At 33.0% G+C, this 23,142-nt stretch overlaps 1 protein-coding gene across 1 annotated transcript in view; it reads left to right on the top strand.

Annotated features, from left to right (window-relative positions):
- EXOC6B (exocyst complex component 6B) overlaps positions 1-23,142 on the top strand; it is a 517,527-nt gene that overhangs the window by 76,831 nt on the left and 417,554 nt on the right. The window contains exon 6 of the mRNA XM_039852508.1: positions 12,836-13,040. Within this exon, the coding sequence (XP_039708442.1) occupies positions 12,836-13,040 (205 nt within the window). The remainder of the gene's footprint in view (positions 1-12,835; positions 13,041-23,142) is intronic.

Genomic DNA, 23,142 nt, shown 5'->3' with positions numbered 1-23,142 from the left:
GTTACTGTGTCCTAGCCAATATGACAAATAAAAATTAACCATCAAAGGGGGCAAGGTAAAGGTTAGATTCAGAGAGCATTTTTTTCCTGTGTGTTCTTTTTTTCTGTTTATTTCAGAGGAAACTCTATAATTACTTTTTGGCTCTTCTTTTCAAACTGAGTAAGCATCCCCACCCTCTCTTCCCTGAGATACCTTGTAGTACAATGGAGCGTGTGAAGCCACAGGATAAATGGGATACATCTTCCTGGAATGTTAATTTTACCTAGGTTTTGAGGGAAAAGTATGGAATTAAAATGTATTTGATAGTGAAATAAGAATAGACATATTATGAATAAAAATTATATATTCTCAAGATTTTTAAAGCTAAAGCATGAGGCATCAAAATTTTTTGAATTTCTTAAAATTATTTCCCAAGATTCTTTTCTCCCCAGGAGGACATGTTCACATAAAAGGACATAGGTAGAACAGAACAATATGAGATGTAGGACATAGGTAGAATAGAACAATATGAGACATTCTATTCAATGAGATAAGAAAGTAGTATAATTTTCCTGACAACCTTATTGTAAAGTTCTAAAGTTACAGAGATTAAAAAAAAAAAAAACTTGTGTGCCAACTTCTCTGAATTAACAGATATTGACAGTTTTCCTGTTTTGATTTATATATATGTAAATATGTATAACATATATATAAATGCCTGTGGATAGAGTAAAGATAACACTTTTTTTAAAACTACTGATAAAACTTAAGTCTCCTTCCTCAGTCCTATTCTTTTTCCTACTCCCCTGAGAAAATCAGTGTCAAATTTTGATGAGTGTCCTAGTCCATGTTTTTAATATCTGTAAATCATGTTGTATTATTTTGTATTTTTAAAAACATTTACATAAATGGTTCTCTGTTCTCATTTTTTTGAAATTCACTTATTCATTTATTTAACATAAATGAATTGAGTACCTAACGTATGCTAGACATTGCTCTTGGTGCCGGCGATACAGCTCTGAACAAAGCAGATAATGATATCTGCTCTTACAGGGCTTACATACTGGTAGAGCGGGGATCCGCAACCCCCGGGCTATGGACCAGGTAGCGGTCCATGGCCTGTTAGGAACTGAGCCACACAGCAGGAGTTGAGCAAAGGGCGAGTGAGTGAAGCTTCATTTGTATTTGCAGCTGCTCCCTAGTGCTAGCATCACCGCCTCAGCTCCACCTCGGATCATCAGGCATTAGATTCTCATAGGAGCACTGGTCTAAAAAGGTTGGGGACGGCTATAGTAGAGGACTTATTTTCTTTATATATAAATAGATCTAGTTCACTTGATTTAATTACTCTTTAGTAGTCCATTATATGAATAATTCACATTTCCTCTCACACTTCTAGTAGTTGTCATAAGTGGTGTTCACCACTATTTTTAGTTGAATCTTCTTTTGGCATGTAGTAGAATTATATTTCCTTGGGCTTCCTTGGTCTACGTGATTATTTCTGGTTGATAAGATGTAAGCAGAAGTGATGAATGTTACTTTTGGGCTTAGTAGTTAATTTCCATTACAAGTACCTCCAGAGTTCTGTTTTCCCTTTGTCATGACAAATGGTAACTTTTAAGATAGTGGTTGAATTCCTGAGTATTTGTAATGAACAGCTTTCCTGCCAACCTGTTACAGATGTATAACATGAGTTAAGTTATAAATCTTTGTTTCAAGTTACTGATTTTTGGGATTATCGTTACTACAGGATGACTGTCCTAACTAATAACCGTGAGGGACATTTGGTATGTTTCTAATTGTTCACTATGCAGAAATAGTGCAATAAATATTTCTCTTTGGGCACATATTCAAGGATTCTTGAGAATAGTGCTCTTCAAATGTTGCTGTGTTTACAAATCACATGGGGATTTGTTAAAGGTAGATCCTGACTCAGTAGGTCTAAGGTCATTCCTGAGATTCTGCATTTCTACTGTGCTTTCAGGTAATGCCGGTCTAGGGGTTATAACTAGAAGATTAGTTAGATCAAAGAAAGGATATACATATCTTTGATCTTAACTACATATTGCTACTCAAAGTGATTTACCAATTTAGACTCCACCAGCATTTTAAGGGAGGTCCTATTATTCCACCTCTTGGTATCATCGTCTGTATCTTTTATCAAACATTTTTGGTTTTTGCAAGTCCGATGATTGCGACATCATAGATGATTGTTCCTATTTTTTCCTTTTTTTTAAACTTTATTTTTCAATTACAGTTGACATTTAATATTATATTAGTTTCAGTTGTACAGCATTGTGTTGAGACATTATATAAGTTACTAAGTGATCTCCCCGATAAGTCTAGTATCACCTGATACCATACATAGTTATTATGGTATTATTGACTGTATTCTCTGTGCTGTACTTTATATCCCCATGACTAGTTCGTCACTACCAATTTGTGCTTCTTAATCCTTTCACTTTTTTCACCCAGACCCCTAACTCCCTCTCATTGTCAACCATCAGTTTGTTCTTTGTAACTATGAGTTTGTTGCAGTTTTGTTGGGTTATTTTGTTTTTTGTTTTGTTTTTTTTTTGATTCCATTTATAAGTGAAATTATATGGTATTTGTCTTTCTCTGACTTATTTCACTTAGCATAATACCCTCTAGATCCATTCATGTCGCAAATGGTAAGATTCTATTCCTTTTTTTTTTTATGACCAAGTAATATTCCTTTGTATATATGTACCACTTCTCCATCTAGTCATGTCTATTGACACTTAGGTTGCTTCATTTCTTGGCTACTGTAAATAATGCTGCAGTGAACATAGGGATGCATATATATTTTGAAATTAGTGTTTTAGATTTCATTGGATAAATACCCAAAAGGGGCTTGCTGGATTATATGATAGTTCCATTTTTAACTTTTTCAGGAACCTTCATACTGTTTTTTGTAGTGTCTTCACTGATTTGCAATCCCATGAACAGTGCACAAGGATTCTTTTTTCTTTACATTCTCACCAACGTCGTTTGTTGATTTATTGATGATAGCCATTCTGACAGATATGAGGTTATATCTCATTTTGGTTTTAATTTTCATTTCTCTGATGATTAGCGACATTAAGCCTCTTTTCCTATGTCTATTGGCCATCTGTCTATCTTTGGAGAAATGTCTATTCAGGTCCTCTGCCCATTTTTTAACTGGATTGTTTGTCTTTTTTGGTGGTAAGTTGTATGAATTCTTTATATGTTTTGGACATAAATCCATTATTGGATGTATCATTGGTGAATATCTTCTCCCATTCAATAGGCTGTCTTTTTGTTTTGTCAATGATTTCCTTTGCTGTGCAAAATTTTTTCTTTAGTTTCACTTGTCGAGGAGACATCCAAAAAAAATGTTACTAAAAGCAATGTTAGTTTGCTGCCTGTTTTCTTCTAGGAGTTTTATGTTTTTAAGTCTTACGTTCAGATCTTTAATCCATTTTGAGTTTATTCTTGTTTATGGTATAAGAAAGTAGCCTAGTTGATTTTTTGCATGTATCTGTCTAGTTTACTCAACACCATTTATTGAAGACACTGTCTTTACCCCATTGTATATTCTTGCCTTCTTTGTCATAGATTAAATAACCCTATAGGCATTTGTTTATTTCTGGGCTCTCTGTTCAGTTCTAGTGAACTATATGTCTGTTTTTATGGCAATACCATGATGTTTTGAATTCTTTAGCTTTGTAGTATAGTTTGATATCAGTAGCATGATACTTTCAACTTTATTCTTTCTCAAATTGCTTTGGCTATTTGAGGTTGTTTGTAGTTCCATATAAACTTTAGGATTATTTGTTCTAGTTTTGTGAAAAATGCCATTGTTATTTTGATAAAGATTGCCTTGAATCTATAGATTGCTTTGGGTAGTATGTACATTTTAATGATGTTAATTCTTCCTATCCATGAACATGGTATTAGCTTCCATTTATTTGTATCTTTTCCAGTTTCTTTTTTCAATATCTTATAATTTTCTGAGTACAGGTTTTTTACCTCCTTGATTATCTTTATTCCCAGGTACTTTATTGTTTTTGATGCAGTTGTAAATGAGATTGTTTTCTTAATTTTTCTTGCTGATAGTTCGTTATTGGTGTATAAAAATGCAGCTGATTTCTGGATATTAGTTTTGAATCCTGTTACTTTACTGAATTCATTTATCAATTCTAATAGTTTTTTGGTGGAGTCTTTAGAATTCTCTATATTGTATCCTGTTGTCTGCAAATAATGACAATTTTACTTTTTCCTTTCCAATTTGGATACCTTTTCTTTCTTTTTCTTGTCTGCTGTGGCTAGGACTTCCAAAACTATGTTGAATGGAAGTAGTGAAAGTGGACATCCTTGTCTTTTTTCTGATCTTAAGGAAAATGCTTTTAGCTTTTCACTATTGAGTGTGATGTTAGTTGTTAGTTTGTAATAAATAGCCTTTACTATGTTGAGGTATGTTCTTTCTGTTTCCACTTTGCTGAGAATTTTTATCATAAGTGGATGCTGGTTTTTGTCAAATGCTTTTTTGTATTTATTGATATGATCATATGATTTTAATTTTAATTTTGTTTGTGTGGTGTATCATGTTAATTGATTTGTGGATATTGAACCAATGTCGCACCCCAGGAATAAATCTCACTAGATCATGGTGTGTGATCTTTTTAGTGTATTGCTGAATTCAGTTTGCTAATATTTTGTTGAGGATTTTTGCGTCTATGTTCATCAGGGATATTGGCCTATAATTTTCTTTTCCTGTAATGTCTCTGTCTTGTTTTGGAATCAGGATAATGCTCATTTCACGAGGCCAGCATTACCCTGATTCCAATTTTTCATTTTTCTGATTACTGGTGAGACTGGTTTTTGGACATTTGGATTTTTTTCATATATTTTGCCCATTTTTCTCTTAGGTTGTCTCTTGTTTCCTTTTTTTCATTATAAAAATACATTATATACTTTAGATGCTTTTTCTTTTTATATCCTACAAATATTTTCTTCAATGCATGGCTTATCTATTAACTTTGTACAGTTAGTATTTTTTGTTGTATAGTAGTTGTAAATTTTGATAGTCAAATTTATTTGTGGCTTAAAAAAATTTTATTTTTAAACATTCCCAAGTCCAGTATTAGTAACTTTTGCCTTTTTCCTGAACCAGTGGAAAGTTGCTAACATGGTGCCCCATCATTCCCAAAGACTTTAGTGTGATTTTCTATAAATAAAGACATTCTTCTATGCAGCCATGATGCAATAGAGAATAGAAATTAACATTGATAGATTAGTAGCATCTAATTCTTATACCCAATTCAAATTTTGCCAATTGTCTCAGTCATGTTCTTTATAGCAAAAGAATCCAGTTTAAATCATGTGCTACATTTAGTGCTCATGTCTTTAGTCTTCAGTCTGGAACTGCCCTCAGTCTTTATTTGACTTTCATGACTTTGTCACTTTTGAAGATTATAGGCCAGTTATTATGTAGAATACCCCTCAGTTTGGGTATGTTTGATATTTCCCCTCATTATGTGTCTTTGACTAGAATATCACAAAAATGGTACTGTGTTCTCATTGCATTCTGTCAGGTTTCACATAAATTTGATTTATTCTGTTACTGATGATGTTCACTTTGATTACTTTATTAAGATGATGTCTACCAGATTTTTCATTGTAAAGTTACTCTTTTTTCCCTTTAATGAAAAATTTTGTGGGGAGATATTTTAGAGTTATGTAAATTCATCATTTTTCATCAGACTTTCAATTTATTTTTTTATGTCAATATGAACTCATAGTTCTTTTAATTTATTTGATTAGTCATAATTTGTTAGTTTTATTTATTTTGTTGTTCAAATTTTCCTGGCTGGCACCAATAGAGCCCCTTTAATCTGGCTTTTCTGTGTCCTTTTAACATGTACCTATAATTCTTTGAGTAATTATTTACCAGCAAAAGGAGATATTTTTCAGGCTTATCTTATACTCTGTCTGCTTGAGCCCTGGAACCAGCCATTTTTCTAAGAAACCACTTTTTTTTTTTTTTTTTTTTTTTAAAGAATATCATTTAAAAGCAGCCAAGATCTATGTGCTTGGCGTGCTCATTACTATTGAGTAACCTGGCTCTCATTATTCTTGGTATGTTTGTTTATTTGATCAGTTCCCCTTTTGAGGGAAATTAGTCACCTCATCATGGTTGTCACTGAACCTCTTTACCCTACTAATGTGCCAACAGCACACACTGAGTCACCCTCCTATATGGTATCCTCCTTACCCCACTGGGCTTTAATGCCCTCTTCATCCGAACTCTTTGGTTCTGACACTTCATATCAGGCTGCCTTTATACAGACATCCTCCTTACCTCCCCAGGTCACTCATGCTAGGAATTCATGCTGGTCCAGCTTCCTACCAACTAAACAATATGGATGCAGTCATTTATTTAGGTGTTTTTAAACATTTTTTTTAGCAATGTTTGTAGTTTTCAGTGAAAAAGTCTTACTTAGCTTTTGTCATATTTAGTCCTAAATATTTCATATTTTCGATGCTTATTTTAAATGGTATTGATTTTTAAATATTAATTTCCAGTCACTTATTATTAGTATACTATTAATTTTTATATATCTTGTATTCTGAATCCCTCCTAAAAATCACTTATTAATTTTAGTAGCTTTTTTTGTGTATTCCATTGGATTTTCTATGTGGATGATCATCTTGTTTGTAAATAAAGACAGTTGTATTTCTTACTTTCCAATTAGAATGGTTTCTTTTTGATTTGTTTTTCTTGCCTTATTGAATTGGCTAGCACCTCCAGTACAGTATTGAATAGAAGTAGTGAGAGTGGATATCTTTGCCCTGTTCCTGATCTTAAGGGGAAAGCATTTCACCATGAAGTAAGATGTTAGGTATAGTTTTTTTGGTACATGCCATTTATAAGACTGAGGAAGTTCCCGTCTATTTTTGGTTGTTGATAGTTTCTAGTAGGAATGAAAATTGTTTTTGTCAAATGCTTTTTTCCTCAGTTGAGATGATCATATATTTTTTTCTTTTTGAGTTTATTTATGTGATGAATTATATTGATTAATTATTGAATGTTAAACTAAACTTGCATTTGTGGCATAAATCCCTTTTGGTCATGTTATATGATGTGGTATTTGATTTGCTAAAATTTTGTTGAGGATTTTTGCGTCTGTGTTCATGAAGAATAGATATCTCTAGTTTTCTTTCTTTTTTTTTTTTTTTTTAAATTATGTCTGTGTTTGATTTTGGTGTCAGATTAATGCTGGCCTCATAGAATGAGTTGGAAAGTATTTCCTCTTTGATTTTCTGGAATAATTTGTATAGTATTGGCGTTGTTTTCCTTAAATATTTGGTAGAATCCAGCAGTGAAGTCACTTGGACCATGACATTTGTTTGTTTTTGGTCAGAAGGTTTTCAAGTACAAATTTAATTTAAAAAATAAATACAGAGCTGTTTGCATTTTTGTTTCCTGAGTAAATTTTGCCTATTTTTGTCTTTCAAGTAGTTCGTGCATGTCATCCAGGATTTTGAATTCATTAGTAAAAATGGGTCATGATATTCCCTTATTATTTTAACATGTATAGAGTCTATAGTGATATTTTTTTCTTTCTTTGCTTATGTTGGTAATTTGTATATTTTCTGTCTCTTTTTAAAATTTATTTTTCTTACAGTTGACACATAATATTGTATTAGTTTCAGGTGTACAACTAGTGATTACATGTTTATATACCTTATGAAGTGATCACCCTGGTATGTCTAGTACTTATATGTTCTCTCTCTTTGTCCTTGTCTTTGCCTCTGTTTCTCTGATTATTTTAGCTAGAGGTTTATCAATCAACTTATTTTAAAAGCATCTTTAGGTTTTATTGAGTTTTTCCCTGTTGTTTTTCTGTCATCTGTTTTATTGATCTCTGCTATAATTTCTAGTATTTCCTTTCTCTTATTTAGGGTTTAATTTGCTCTTTTTCTAGCTTTATAAAGTGGAGGCTTAGAGCATTAATTTTGGTTCATTCTTTTCTATTGTAGCCATTTAAAGCTTTACTTTTCTTTCTAATTAGTGCTTTTACTGAATCTTACATGTTTTATGGTGATGTGGGGTTTTTCCAGATATTTTCTAATTTCTCTTGTGATTTTGAAAATTCAATTCACTGATTATTTAGAAGTGAACTGGTTAATTTCCATATTTTAGGGGATTTTTTTCAGAATTTTCAAAATTTATTTGTAATTTTAGTTTATTGTGTTCATAAATGCAAAATGTATGATTTCAACCTTTTATGTTTGTTGAGACTTGTTTCATGGCCCGGCATGTGGTCTATTTTGGTGAAAATTACATGTATACTTCAAAATAATGTGTATTCTATTATTGAGTTGAGAATTCTTTAACTGTCATTTAGGTACAGTTGGTCAATAATGTTGTTCAGGTTTTCTATATTCTAGGTTTATAGATTCATTCATTCTTCAAACATCATTTCTTTGTTTTCTGGCTTATGTACTTTCTGAGGAGAGGTATGTAAACCAAACATAGTCTTTCTTACCTTTGTTCTTCTGTACTTGATGTGTCATTTCCCCACCTGTTTTAAAACTTTGTCTTTATCAGTTGTTCCCAGCAATTTGATTTTGATGCACTTTGGTGTAAATACACATACATGCATATATCCTGCTTGTGGTTTGTTTAACTTCCAATTTCTCTTGTTATTTTTGTGTCTTTCTTTAAATACATATATATAGCATGACTACCTGTTTTCATGTGCTTTTTGCTAGTTTTGTCACTTCTGGCATTTTGGATCTCTTTGTGTAGACTGGTTTTGTTTTCTTCTAGTTATTAAGTCAGGTTTTTGGTTCTTATCATGTCTAGTAATTTTTGATTGGGTAATAAATGGACATTATATTTTGTTGATGAGTGTCTGGATTTGGGGGGCTTTTTTCTTCTTAGTGTCAGTTTTGTCTTGGCAAATAGTTTAGTTTGCAGATCTGTTCAAACTCCATTTTTAAGTTTTGCTAGGTCTGCCTTCTTTTCCAGGGTGTTTCAGAGTAGTATTCATCTTTGCTTAATAACTCAGGAGTCCTCAAGGACACCACACTTGGACTGTTCACAGTTTGGATATTTCTCTGTCTTGTCTAAACTCCTGGAAGTGTTTATATTACATTTCCCTGGTGTCTGCCTGTCTCTCCCTCCTTCCCTTCTCTTCCCTTCCCTTCTTTCTTTCTTCTTTTTGCCCGTCTATGTGGAGTTTCACTTTTCCTTTGTCTGGCGTAGTACTCAGCAAAGACTCAAGGGAACTCCTGTGTAGATTTTTGGAGTTCTTTTCTGCATTGCTCTGCGCCCCCCTCCTTTTTTTTTTTTTTGAATTCTAGCTGCACAACCTCAAGGTGTGTCAGTTTTCCTGAACTCCTTCCTATCTCTGACTCTAATACTGTAAACTGCTGGGTTTTGTTTGGGTTTTCTCTGACCCTTTTCATGGTCTAGAAATCACCTTCAGGTAGATGATAACTCAGATAATTATTAAACTCACCTTGTTTGTTTTTCTTTTTTTCAGAGATTACTCTTCTCTTACATAATGCCCAGTATATGGAAACAGTAGCTTCATATATTTTAGCCTGTATTCTAGTTTTAAAAAGTGGAAGTTCAGGTCTGTTCCTTGTTACTTCTTTAGGTTGGAAGACTAGTTATTTTTTTTTTAAAGCTATAAATATGCTATAAGCTTTTATATTCCCTCAGGAAAGATATATGACCATCTACTATCTTTAGTACGTAGAAGGGATTAAATCTTTGTTAATTGGTGCTTTTTGATTAGGAAAGACATTGATACTTCCTGTGGTGAAAGTTTTTATTTTATATGCTTATTATACTCTGAATTTTAACAAAAATTTCTCTTGAGTAGTTGTGATCTGCTTTAAAAGATCACTATGAGGATTTTAAAAACCATTATTGTGAAAGAGTTCCATGGCAAGAAAGTACCAAAATTTAATTTGCTTGGCATTAACATTTCTTTTCTCATGATAGCATTCAACCGTGTCTAAATTATTCTGACCTTAGTTATTCAGTTTATAAGATTATTTAGACCTCTTTTCCTGCTCCCTTTCTTTTTATTCCTTGCTTTTATTTCATTTACTTTCTTTCTGTTCACATCTCTATTAGGGAGCCCTCATGAGGGGGCGAGGAGGAGAGCTAGAACACCTACAGATGAAACATGAATTTGACTTTTGATTCAGTTTTAATAATGTTTAGAAGTTGTCAAAAGTAATGTAACATCTTATTTTAGATTTCCATGACTTTGGAAATAGGATTTTATTTCTTTTGGTGTCTGCTATACAGATGTTTAATTGATTATCATTCTTTAACTTGTCACTGATATTTGAACTACACAAGAAATGTGAATAATCTTATTGATGTTAGTCTGAACATGAATATGTTAGAGAAAAGACAATGGGGAAATAAGGTGACATTCTTTGTTTCCAGGAATCACTAGGTTTTGTACTAATTAGCCTTGAAAAATGTGGAGTTATTTGACAGACCAGATGTTTTCGGCATGCAGCCATGTGTCTCATCAGTGAATGTGCCTTGTGTCCGCAGGCAACACTGTTAGATTTTTCTCATTCTGTAAACAATGTTCCAAAATATAACTAAACCCCAAAGTGTGTTTATCTTTTTGGCTTAATTTCTGGCTTTCTATCCATTCTAAAGTTTCTCTCTAGAGGAATTGCATTTTATTGCACATAGCTCTTCGTACCTAATTTTAGTATAAACACTATTCTGTTTACACTAAACCACGTGAATTACACTGTTTTTTGAGTCTACATTTTTAATAAAAGCAACCATTTCAGATCTGTACTTTTATTTGTAAATTTAGTAGAAATAAACCTTTCTTCCCTCCTTGTATTGGAAGTAAGATTTTGATTTTTAGAACATATGAGGGAGAAATAACAACCACTAACACCGCCCCCGCCCCCCTATAAATCTAATCTCTAGTCTTTGGTATTTGTGGTACTTTGGTATTTGTGTATTGGAGCAACAAGAGATTAAGTATCTATTGTGAAATTTGTTCTTAAAATCTAAACTAGAGCTGTAAGTCATTTATAGGATTGGAACTGAGTTTTCCTATACTAAATATATCATTGGAAAGTAGGAAATTAAAAACAAGAAGAAAATTATCAACTATGTTGCAATCCAAAGTAAAAAATCAATACATTTTTGTATATGTTTTCTAGTTATTTTTCTGTGAACTTATGTGTGTATATTTATTGATATTTAGCTCATGCATGCATACATATTCGTAATTTACACATGCATACGTATTTATAACTTAAAAAATGTTATGCTTGTACTTGTAATTTCTATTTTTTGAAATAATTTTCATTCAAGAATATTGTAAACATTTTGCTATTTTGGTAGTCTTTTACTACACAGATATATCATAATGTGTTTAACCAATTCCTTGTTAGACATCTAGATTAGTTTTTTATTTGCTAACAAATATAACAACAATTCAAGAAGTTTATGCATATTTTGTACATCTAATTTTTTTTTGGAAGTGCAGCTGTTTAGAATACTTGTTTTGGTAAAAGTTTTCATTGGAAACTTGTATCATTAATGCAAATTTGTTTACTAGCTGGGTGTGAATTATCATTTATTAAAACCCATGATGATAATATCCCTTATCTTTTAAGAATATCATGGCAGTTTGAGTGACAAAATTATGTTTATGATTTGCATTTCTTCACATATCAATTCAACTTCTTTATTCATATGTTGGCCTTTTTTTTTTTCATTCTTTTGTGCACTTTTCTTTGTTCATTGCTTTAAAAAATACCAAGTTTATATGTTGCAAAAACATCTTTATCAGGTTGCTGTTTCTTCTTTATTCTTATTTTTTTTTGGTATAACTTATTGTGTTTTTACCTAGTCACTTATTAATCTTAGTTTTATTCATTTTCTTGTGCTTATAGATGCTTTCCTACCTATCAGATAAATATCATCCATTTTATTATAAAATATTTATCTGCATTACCAGCAATATTTATTGTCTTAAGATCTATTTTATCTGCTATTAACATAGCTATTCCATCACAGTTACTTTTTGCATGCTATATCTTACTCCATGTTTTACTTTAACCTATTTGTATCTTTGAATGTAAAGTATGTTTCTCCTAGAAAACATATAGTTGGATCATGCTTTTTAAATCCTATCTGACAGTGCCTGCCTTTTGATTAGACTGCTTATTAGTCCATCTGCATTTAATGTAATTATTGGTATGGTTGAATTTTGTTCTTTGTTTTCTATGTTTTTCATGTTTTCTTTTTAAATTTCTACTTTCTCTCATTTAAATACTTTATAGTATACTCTTTTAAAATTCCTGTTAATTTTATTTCATGATCGGTTTTCGAGTTGTTTTTTTAGAAGTTGATCTATGGATTATAATCTACATCTTAATTTATCACAATCTACTTTAGGTCATTGCTGATATAATGTTGGACTATAGTAGTAGTTTTGCTTCAGTTTAGCTTCATTTTTTCTCTCCTCTTTTGTACAATTATTGTTGTGCATATTATGTCTATATATTTCAGAAACTCAACAATACAGTGCTATAATCATTGCTTTAAAAAATCTTACCTTTTAATGAAATTAAAAGAAGAAAAGAGAAAATTATTTTTTGGTTATAATTTACTAGTCTTTTATTAATTGTTAATAATTTGAGATTTTCTATATATTTTTTTTTTTAATTAAAACTTAGTACCAGATTTGTCTTAATGTACTGTGAAAACTAATTCAGGCTAGCAATTTTGCCTGAAGAATATATATGTAACTCTAAAGAAGACTGAGTTGAGCTAAAGGTGATACAATTCCTCTTATAGGCATTATCCTGCCCTGAAAACTCTGGAACATCTAGAGCATACCTATCTGCCTCAAGTAAGCCACTATCGATTCTGCAAGGTGATGGTGGACAACATCCCCAAGCTTCGAGAAGAAATTAAGGATGTTTCTATGTCTGATCTCAAAGACTTTCTGGAGAGCATCCGCAAACATTCAGACAAAATTGGAGAGACCGCCATGAAGCAAGTAGGTCTCGGGTTTATAATAGGTTGGCCAATGACTTTGCAAGTGTTCTGTTAAACACAGGTTTCTGTTGCCAAGTGTCTTAATTGTTTCTTGTCATTTTAGGGAAGTCCTTCATCTTTATGGGAACACAGGATTTAGAAATGTATTTTATTTTATTAACAGAGGAACAAATTATTTACTAGTATATTTTTTTGCTGTTTGCATGTTCAGTAATTACTGATTGATTGTGATGGTTTATATTTGGGCTTTTAAGAAGTTTTCTATTTTTTTTAACATACTTTCCTTAACTTTGGATATGATTTGAAGCCCAAGAGTTTTAAAAGTTCTCTTTTTAGTTAATGAGCTAAATGGTGCTGAAGCAGGTATCTTTGGTTGATAATTTACTGTGTAAGCAAGATGTCATGTTATATATGTGAATATTCCTGTAATTGTTATTTCTGATATCGTTGGACTTCAGTGAAAAAAGGCCTATTGGGAAATGCTGTGAATTATGATCACCGAAAGGGATTTACTTGCTGCTTATAAATTAACAAATGTGTTAGGAATATTTAGATTTTTTTCTTTTAATATCTTCTTCGTTAAGTCACCAAAGCCACAGGACTGTCTGAATTTCTTTTGTCATTATGGGTAAAAGAGCAGTAATGATTTATTTATGTTGCTACTTGTGCTTTTGAAATTTAAGTCACGATGGTTTTATTAAAATTTCTCAATGTACCTTATGATGTAGTACCAACAATAAATGGAAGATTCACTTGTTTATGGAAAGTTTTTTGGTTCTGTAAACAACTGTGTCTTGAAAAAGTCATTTGTATTATTCTGTGAGAAGGAGAGAGTAGGTCATATTTGGTTCATATTTTTGGTCTCAGCTAGCCTTGATAATCATCTTTCAGCTGTCTGTCTGATTCTGCAAAAGAGATTTGCCTATTGGGAATCCTTTTCCTAAGAGAATGCAGATATTCTTTTCTCCTTTCTTCTTTTTAATTTTGTTATACTTTACAAAGTGGAAAATTTAAAACTAGTTGATGATAAACCTGATAGAAATAATCATATCACGTCATTTTCTTAGTGGTGAAGAAACAAAATTAATCACTGAAAATATATCTTTGCATTGCTGGGTGATGTTTTGAGTATAGGAATGAAAGTATCTTATAAGTCTTTATTGTGGTAACTATTTTTTCCTAAACTTTCAAAATATAGGAGAATATAGTGCAAAGCTTCTGTGGAAGTTTCCTTTTTTAAAGTTCCTTTTTCTAGGAATCTGCTGGGAAATTAACTATACTTCCTTTTTGAATAAGGGGAGAGTCCATGAAGACTGTTATTTAATGTGAGATTATTTGGTCTTACCCCTTATTTATTTGTAGATATTAAGGCCCAGGGCGGAGAAGTAACTACGCAAATTCAGACAGTTTGTAAAGGTCAGATCCTGTAGTAGAATTCAGGTTAGATTGAGGTGAATTTGTCTACTGTGGCACTCTATCTGCGTAAACAGCTGTTAGCTATGTTTTTGTCCTGAAAAGAAATGATGAAGAAAGCTTTTGTGAATTTAGGGCTTATAATTAACTGATAACCCTTCATTCCCCCAATAAAAATTTCATGGCAGTGTAGCTCTTATTACATGAATTATTACCCTTTGCTATAGTATATTTAAGATCCTTGAATAAAGATATCTTACACATCTTAAAATCTTCTGTAGTACCTAAAAAGTAAGGAAAGTAGGAAGGAGAGAAAGTACTACATATTTTGTAGATAATGTTAAAAAAAATTCTTGTTTGAATTCATGGAGGTTGGAAAAGAGGGAGAGGAAATGTTTTATTTCTCACTTATGTCCATCTCCACATGGTGTTTCTGATGGTTTTCTTCACAGTGGTGATTTAGGGACTCTTTCCATTATGTGACTGTGCAATCTTTAATATGACTTTGAAAATTGCTGCAGAAAGGGAAAGACCAAAGAGTATTGCATTTGGAAGGAATTTTAAGGGAAGCATGGATGCAGCACATTATCACTTCTATTCACATTTCATTGGCCAGAACTTAATTACATGGCTATACTGATGTGCAAGGGAGGCTGGGAAATGTAATCTCGCCCTGTTTTGAAGAGGAGGACACAGGTTTGGTGAATAGTAGGTAGTCTCTGGCACAGTCTACCCCTTCTGGTCTTTAGAATATGTCTTTCTCTCATCCATAGAACATATTTGCCCTTCCCTAAGAGAGGCAACCCAATATCACACCCAGCCACTATGCCCATTTCAAAGTCTAGTATCTTCCAGAGATGCTCAGCACTTGCCATCAGATCCAGATGTGTCTCTTGAGGGGCTGGTGACCAGGAACTAGGGTGACAAGCTATCTGGATCTGTGTCCTCTCCTAATATATAAGGAAGAAGCAAAAATAGAATAATTACAACAAAAACTTCCATTTAGAAAAGAGAAGAATGGGAAACACAAAATACTCTGCTTCATAGCAAATCATGTCATCCTTTAGGGAAATCTTTTTGCCTTGGTAGCTGGGGAACTTCTTGCTTAGACATTGCTTCCTTGCTCATTGTTCTCCAGGGCCCTTGTCTGCACCCTAGTTTTTCTTGTCTATTTTTTTTCTACATACATTTCTCAAGTGGATGCTGGAAAATATACCTTCCTTAGAAGATTTCTCTCTCTGTCTCTCTCTGTCTTTGTCTCTCTGTCTCTGTCTGTCTCCTTCCCACCCTGCCTCCCTCCCCACACATCTACCTTTATAGCTACAACTACATTTATATCTATCTATATCTTTCATTGCCTGCTTTCTGCTCTTGCAAGTTCAGGGGCCCAAAAGTACTTTTAAGGTTCTGAACAGTCAAAGGTTTATTTAGTCCAGATTAGTGGGGTTTTGGCATTATGGTTACCTCTAAACTCAGTATGCCTTTGATTCGTTTCTTTACAACAAGTTCTATTTGGACATCATACCCAGTGTTCTTTTCCAAATACAATTTTCAGGAATGTTTGGGGAGGTAGTGGAATTGAGGGACCATAGCCTTTGTCTCATGCTGCCTTCTTACTTTAATGCTTCTGTTTTGGGACTATATGAAACAATGGGTGGGAAGATCATATCTGAATCTCATTTTTGCCTCAGGATTAAGTCACTTTTTTCAACTAGAAGTCTTCTTGAGACTTTCTTCCTCAAACCTTTACCTTTCTTTCCCTTAACTGTTTGGGATATGTATGTGTTCAGCTTTCCAACCCTCTGAAAACTGAGTTTCTGGATTTCTATTTCCTATCAGTTCAGGTTGTACATCAGCAGATTCGTTTCTACACTCATCTCTTTTATGTAATACCTTGCTAAAAGCAGAAAGTAAATGCCAGTATACATTGTCTTTGACTCTTCAGTCACTTATAGAGCCACAGGCCCAATAGGCATTTATTACAGGTTTCAGCTTCACCAATTGTTTCTCCGCAGTACTACAGGCTCTCCAGGCTTTCCACTTGTGAAATATATATTCTGCTGCCAACTGCCTGATCTCTAAACCAATGCTGTTTATTTTAAGTTTTTGTTATTCTTCTAACACCAGGTTTTTTTTTTGTTTGTTTTTAAAAAAAAAAAAAAAAAAAAAACAATGCTTCCTGCTGTAATAGCTAAGCTCAAAAATCTCACCATTGAAGTTTTATTTTTAGTTCATGTAAAGTCCAAAGTGGATGTTCTGGTAGGGTGGCTCTTCTGCAAGTGATCATCAAGGATCCAGGACTCTTTCAACTTGTGGTTCTATCATTTCAACCTGTGGCTTCGAAGGTTGCAACAGTTGGGAAAAGAGTAAATAATGCCTGGAGGTTTATTATGGACCAGACTTATAAGTGATACATATCATTTTTGCCAACTTTACATTGACCATAGCTCACACACTGCAAATGAGTCCTGGAAATACAGTCTGTGTGACCAGGAAGAAGAAGAAATAGCTTTGGGAATAGCTAGCTAGTCTCTGCTACAACCTGCTATTATATAGCCTAGAAAAATATGTATCTTCCATGTCTCTTGTCTAGTTTCTTCACAGTTTCATCTTTTTGACATTTCCCCCATACGTTTGCCTCTAATTTACTAATTCAATTTTTAGCATTGTCAGTGCTGCTGCTATTCAGAATTTTATCCTTATTATTTTTTGTTCAGTAGCCGAAGTTTACTTTAAAGAATTTGTTCTTATCCTTAAAAAAAGTCTAAGTATTCTTCTTTAGAATCATATGAAAAAACAATTTTGAAAGTCTTATATTGATGTTTGGTCAGAACTCTTCTAGAAATTATGTAGGTGAATATGCTTTTTATTGGCGGATGTCTTCCTTTTTCTTTTTCCAACCACTGTATCCTGAGTTGCTACAGTGATGCGTGGGTGGACTTTGTCCTTGATATAGTGAAGTGATGGAGGCAGTTGATAAACTGGCTTCTTTTTGTGATACGCCACCCAAAACAAACTACCAGAAAGTCTCCAAAATAATTAAGCTTTAATGAGCAAATTAAGCTTCAAACTTTTATCTGAGATTATAATTTAAAGCTGTTTGTTGTTTAATTTTATTAAAAGATACGATGTAAAAAATACTATTTGAGGATGATCTGAAGGATATACTTATTTATTAATTTAACTATTAAATAAATATCTTATATATTTCAGGTCTTATATTGTATGTAGGTAAAACTTTATCAGAGTAGGAAGCTCTGCTTTGATTGCATGTGGTAGGCAGAATTCAAAGATGACCCTCCTGGTCTGTATATCCTATAAAATCCCCTCCCATTGAATAGGTGGGCCCGATCTAATCAGGTGAATTCCTTTAAAAGAGGAATTCAAAGTGGTAGCAGATGCTCTACCTACTGTTGGTCTTGAAGAGGAAACAGACTTCCATGTTTTAGATTAAAAGCATTTAGTGGACCCACCTGTGGATTCGGCCATGGGAAATAGAGCCATTTTTACAGCAGGTAGAAAAATCCCTTCTTTTATCCTAGCTCATTTTCTATGTTGATCTTCCTCCAGTGTGCTTCCAAAGTACTGTACAAATCTGATTTTGGAATTCTCATTTTAGCTCGAAGTGATTTTCTAAAAAAATATCTAAAGTTCTTTGTTAATTGTCTACCGTTTTTTCTGTTTCTTTTGAAATTGATTTATGTAATTCACTTATGGAATTGATTTGTGCAGGAGGGAAGTTCTGTATTTCTTATTGTGATTAGTTTGCCTTAGGGTTTGTGGGGCTACATAACCTTTGTAATGTAAACATTCTTGGCTAGGTTGATTTCTGTGGGAGGCCCTTTAATAGAGGGAAGGATTTATTTACTTTTACAATTCTAACTTGGCCTTGCCAAATTATATGGGTTATATAACTGATGCTTAGGAAAGGAACTGGTTGCCCATAAAAGAAATTGAAGGCTTCCAGGCATTCTTGCTTTAGTAACTGGTTTTAAAGAAACTGACCATTGGGCGAGATTAGTTGTCACCATGGTCCTTTCCATCCTTGACTTTATTTGGTTAAGTGTTGACTAGAGCAAAATGTGCTCTTTTATTTATTGTGTAGACTATCTTTTAACTTAGATCTGGCAACTGAGTTCACATCGGCCATGTAAAGACTGCCAAGTAAAAGCAGTATTGCTGTTGAAACCCCTTGCACTGGATGCTATGCAAGGTTTCCACAGAATATGGTCTTTGGAGTCAAAGAAGTTGGCATTCAGTTGGTCTGGTGTTCTTGGATTTACTTTATATTCTCATTTCTTTCTTGGATTTGGTATTTATTTCTTACTCCTTGCTCTTTGCTGATATGGATGGCCTGGTGGGTAAGGTGGGGTAATGTGAGAGCTGTTTTATAGGGATTCTTGAAGTAGGCAGCAATTAGAAAACCTTATCTAGATAGTACAATTTTAGTTTACTGGTAAGTGATATGATAGTTAACAGAATAGACTGAAGTTTGGGTTAGACTTCTAGATTTGCCGTTTGCTAGCTCTATGACAATGAGCAAGTTGCTAAACATCACCTTTAGTCTTTTTAAAATAAATTTATTTTTAATTGTAATTGACTCACATTTAGTTTTGGAAACTCTATAAAGCTGAAATTTTTAATATTCTTTTCAAAGAAGTGGAAACATTTAAGGAAATCAAGTACTTAGCTCAGTCCCAGACATATAATAAAGGTTAAATAAAAAAAAAAAAAAAGAAAGGACTATCCTTGGTGAACGATAATTATTAATAGACTGAGAGTGTGGATAAGATAAAGAGGTTGAACTTGATATAGTGAAATGCTTTTTTTTTAATTCCTAGAATCCAATTTCTTATGGCATTTTCAGCCTTGAATTAGATCTCATTTTAAAATATTTTTTCTCCTTGCCTTAACAAATTATTTCTATTATATATACTTCTAAAATATTTTGAACTTGATTTCAGTTAAAAAATCCCCAAAATATTAGGTGACTATTAAGTTTGAAAGATAAATATGCCTTTACTGGTGAGAGAAGAAAGATAATTTGTTCCCTAAATCTGTTTTGAGGATAGTATTGCAGTTTGGTTTTGAGGCTTTCTGTTCTTCAGAGCAGACAGGAAACTATAAAGTGTGTGTATATATACGTGTGTACATATAATAAACTTAATATTTATTTGTTCTGATTAAGCAAAGCATATCAACTTATTAGGAAAAATTTTCTTTTTTTAAACTTTAAGAGAAAATTGTCATATGGACTCCAAACATGGCTTTGTGCTGGGCTCATCCTCAAATAGACCATTGCTCAGAAAACCTAGAGGAAGAGCAGTTATTACAATACTTAGACCATTTCCTTTATATATATATGCTTTAGTTATTTTAAGGTTAAATTCTTTTGAGACTATTCCTTTTTATTAATCCTTGGCTTGTACTAAAGAGTAGTAATACTTAATTTAAGACAATATAGTATCACAAGAATAAACTGATGAGTAAAACAGAATATAGGCATAGAAATTGACCCTAATATATATATATAAAAATTTAATAAGTGATAGAGGTGGTGTCATGCAAGAGGCATAGACATACACAAATTAGCATTATACCACCATATAAGTATAAAGTAAGAGTTCCCTCAGTAAACCTTATAGGAAGAAAAGTCAGCACAGGGCTTGAGAACACCATCATCCTGTTATTCGGTGGAGGGATCTGATGGGGTCAGCTTTATTGTGCAAACAGTGGTACATGCCTCAGAAGAGGACTCTGCTCTTGTATCGTCTATAGGGAAGTTAGGAAGGGGTCTGAGAACATGTAGTCATTATGTACTAAATGGCACCTTTCTGCTCTGAGACATGATTGTTGCTTTACTTGTCTGTCTTCCCAAGCAGTCTGTGATCTCTGTAAGGACAGAGGTCCTTATCTTTATATCTTCAGCACCTTGCTAGCATAGTACTTGGTGATTGTAGGTAGTTAATAAATCAATTAATGACTATATTCTGTGTGTATTTAATTAAATTTAATGTACCCACATCTTAACGTTTTTTTCAGGAAAAACAATCCTTTTTTATGTTCTAAGATATATGTTCTTAGTTATCAATTATATGAAAATATCTAAATTAAAGTATATAAAAATATCTAAAATTGCTCTTTGAATGGATTTTGACCCTATCTGAAGATACTGTGGAGGTGGTAAGAAGTTATCACATTGACTTCTTGTTAAAGATGGTGGATTGAATGCATACATGTATATCTTCTACCTCTCCAAACTCATAAAAACAAGAGCTAAGGGAATTTTTTAAAAAGCACGGGATCTCAAACATAAAGAATACAGGAGAAGAGGTGATAGTGACATTTTTTAGAAGCTGCAAAATGGAAAGAAGTGTGATAATTGTCCTAGCACACCCAAGAAAACTCAATCCTAAACCAGTAATTGAAAAAGCTGAGAACAACTCAATTTTTAGTTTTTTACAGATTCCCCATGTCTTAGAAATTGGCAGCATCAGGTTCCTTTGGTAAAAAGGGATAAGATCAATGCCCAAACAGAAAGATTGGTTGAATATTTATTTCAAAAGCAGTTAGATAGCCTGATTTCTTCCCCAGCTACTCCCTAGTAGTCAACTGCCTTATCCCAGCTCTAGCAGAAAATCAGAGGAGAATAGACTCAAGTTGAGGGTAGGGTTACCATACTGAAAGCAGTGAAAGTTTATGTACTAAGTATTGTAATTTATTCTGAATCTTACAGCCCTCTTTTCTGATTTGGTTCCCAGAACGTTAATAGCCAGGCTTATACCTTTCAAGTGTGAGATTGGAAGAAACTCTGAATAATATGATTAGCCCAAGAGAAATGTCCTAAAAATATGTCCACCGGGTAGCCCCCAACAAAATGGACAAGTCAGGTACCTTCGAAGTCCATAGTTGACTAAACTGATGTATATGCACAGAATTTTCAATCAGTTTTTTAGTTTTTGCTAATTTAAAATATGGACAGATAGCTAAAGACTAGCAGACATTTGAGAAAAGCCTCTAACATGAAAGTTAAATGTCAGAACAAACAGATTGTACAAGAGGATAACCAAAAAGACAAAGCGATCATCAGTAACAGCATTAGAAAGATAAGAGAAAATAAATTACATGCAAAAAGCAAGATTGGACTGCTACATAAAAGGAGAAATTGAGAGAACAAAAAGAACGTTTAGAGGTTGAAAATGTGGTAGTAGAAACTACTTAAAGAAGGATATTGAAAATAATGTTGAAAAAAATCTTCCAGAGAGAAGAGTGAAGAGAAAAAGAGATGGAATATGGAAAATAGAAACTATATAAGAATATTAAGGGGTCAATCCTGGAGATCCAGCATTTGAATACTAGGCATTCAAGGAAAAGAGCAAAGAAAACAAGGAAAAGGAATTCAGTCATAAAAATGTGGGAAAATTTCTCAAAATTCTAAGACAGCCTAACAGATTACAAGATCCACCAATGTCCAACAAAAGGGTTAAAAATAGACTTAAATTAAGGCATAGTATGAAATCTCAGAATCCAGAAGACAAAGAGAACATCCTAAATGCTGCTAGAGAGAAAAAACAGGTCATATACAAAAGATTTGGCGTCACAATTATTTTGGACTTCACCGCAGTGATACTAGAAGCTAGACTGAAATGGACCAATGTCTTTAAAGTTCTAAGGGAAAATGATTACAGGTCTATATTTCCATATGTAACCACAATACCAAGCAAGTGAGAGGGTAGAATAAGTAAAGATGTTTTCAGTAATGAAAAGCCTCAAAAATTTACTTCCCACGAATAACAACCACAAAAAAGGATCTGAGATATTCAGGACATGGATAATCTAATAGAGGAGAGAGGCAAATAGAGTTTCTAAGATGATTGTTAAGGGAGGTAGTTCGTTGACAGTGGAGTAGCAAGGCAGAAAATACAACCAGCACAGCCTGGAACATTTTAGTATAAAAGGGATATTCTTAGCAAGATGAAAGTAATGGAATACTGGACATATTTATGCATACTGAGAGGAAATTGAGACAGTTGGGGAGAATTTGGGAACAGAGTACATAGAGAACTAAGCAAACATGAAAATAAGAAAATTATTAACTCCAGAAAACAAAAGTTGTTTAAGAAAGTGATCATGGTATCTTACGTGGCTTGGCTGTGAATTGCACTTACATAGTTATAATAAATACTAAAAGCTTATCAAATTAATCCATTGAGTTATATCTGTTTCTGAGAGGTGAATGGAAACTGTGTGCAAATTATGTGGTGCTGGTGTGTTGTGTATTTGAAAGAGACCTCAGTCCTCATCTTCCATGGTACAAAGTCAATAGATAATGCTTAAAACTTAAAACACAACAAAACAGAACAAAACAAAACAAACAAAAACAATAACCAAAAGCAGAAGCAACACAAGTGTTCAATGGCAGATGAATGAATAAATGAAATTTAGAATATAAATTCAATGGAAAAATTATTCAGCCTTGAAGGAAAAGGGAATTTTGAAGACATTGTGCTAAGTAAGTCAGGCACAAAAGGATAAATATTGTTGATTCCACTTGTATGAGGTTCCTGAAGTAGTCAAATTCATAAAGACAGAAAATAGAATGATTGTTTCCAGGGGATGGGGACAGAAGGGATGATAAGTTAGTGTTTATTGAATACAATTTTAGTTGGGGAAGATGAAAAAATTTTGAA

This window comes from Pteropus medius, unplaced genomic scaffold (genome assembly GCF_902729225.1).
Source record: "Pteropus medius unplaced genomic scaffold, Ma_sr-lr_union100, whole genome shotgun sequence".
Lineage (NCBI taxonomy): Eukaryota > Metazoa > Chordata > Mammalia > Chiroptera > Pteropodidae > Pteropus > Pteropus medius.
The sequence above is the reverse complement of the archived record's forward strand: the minus strand, read 5'-3'. Positions and strand labels throughout refer to the sequence as shown.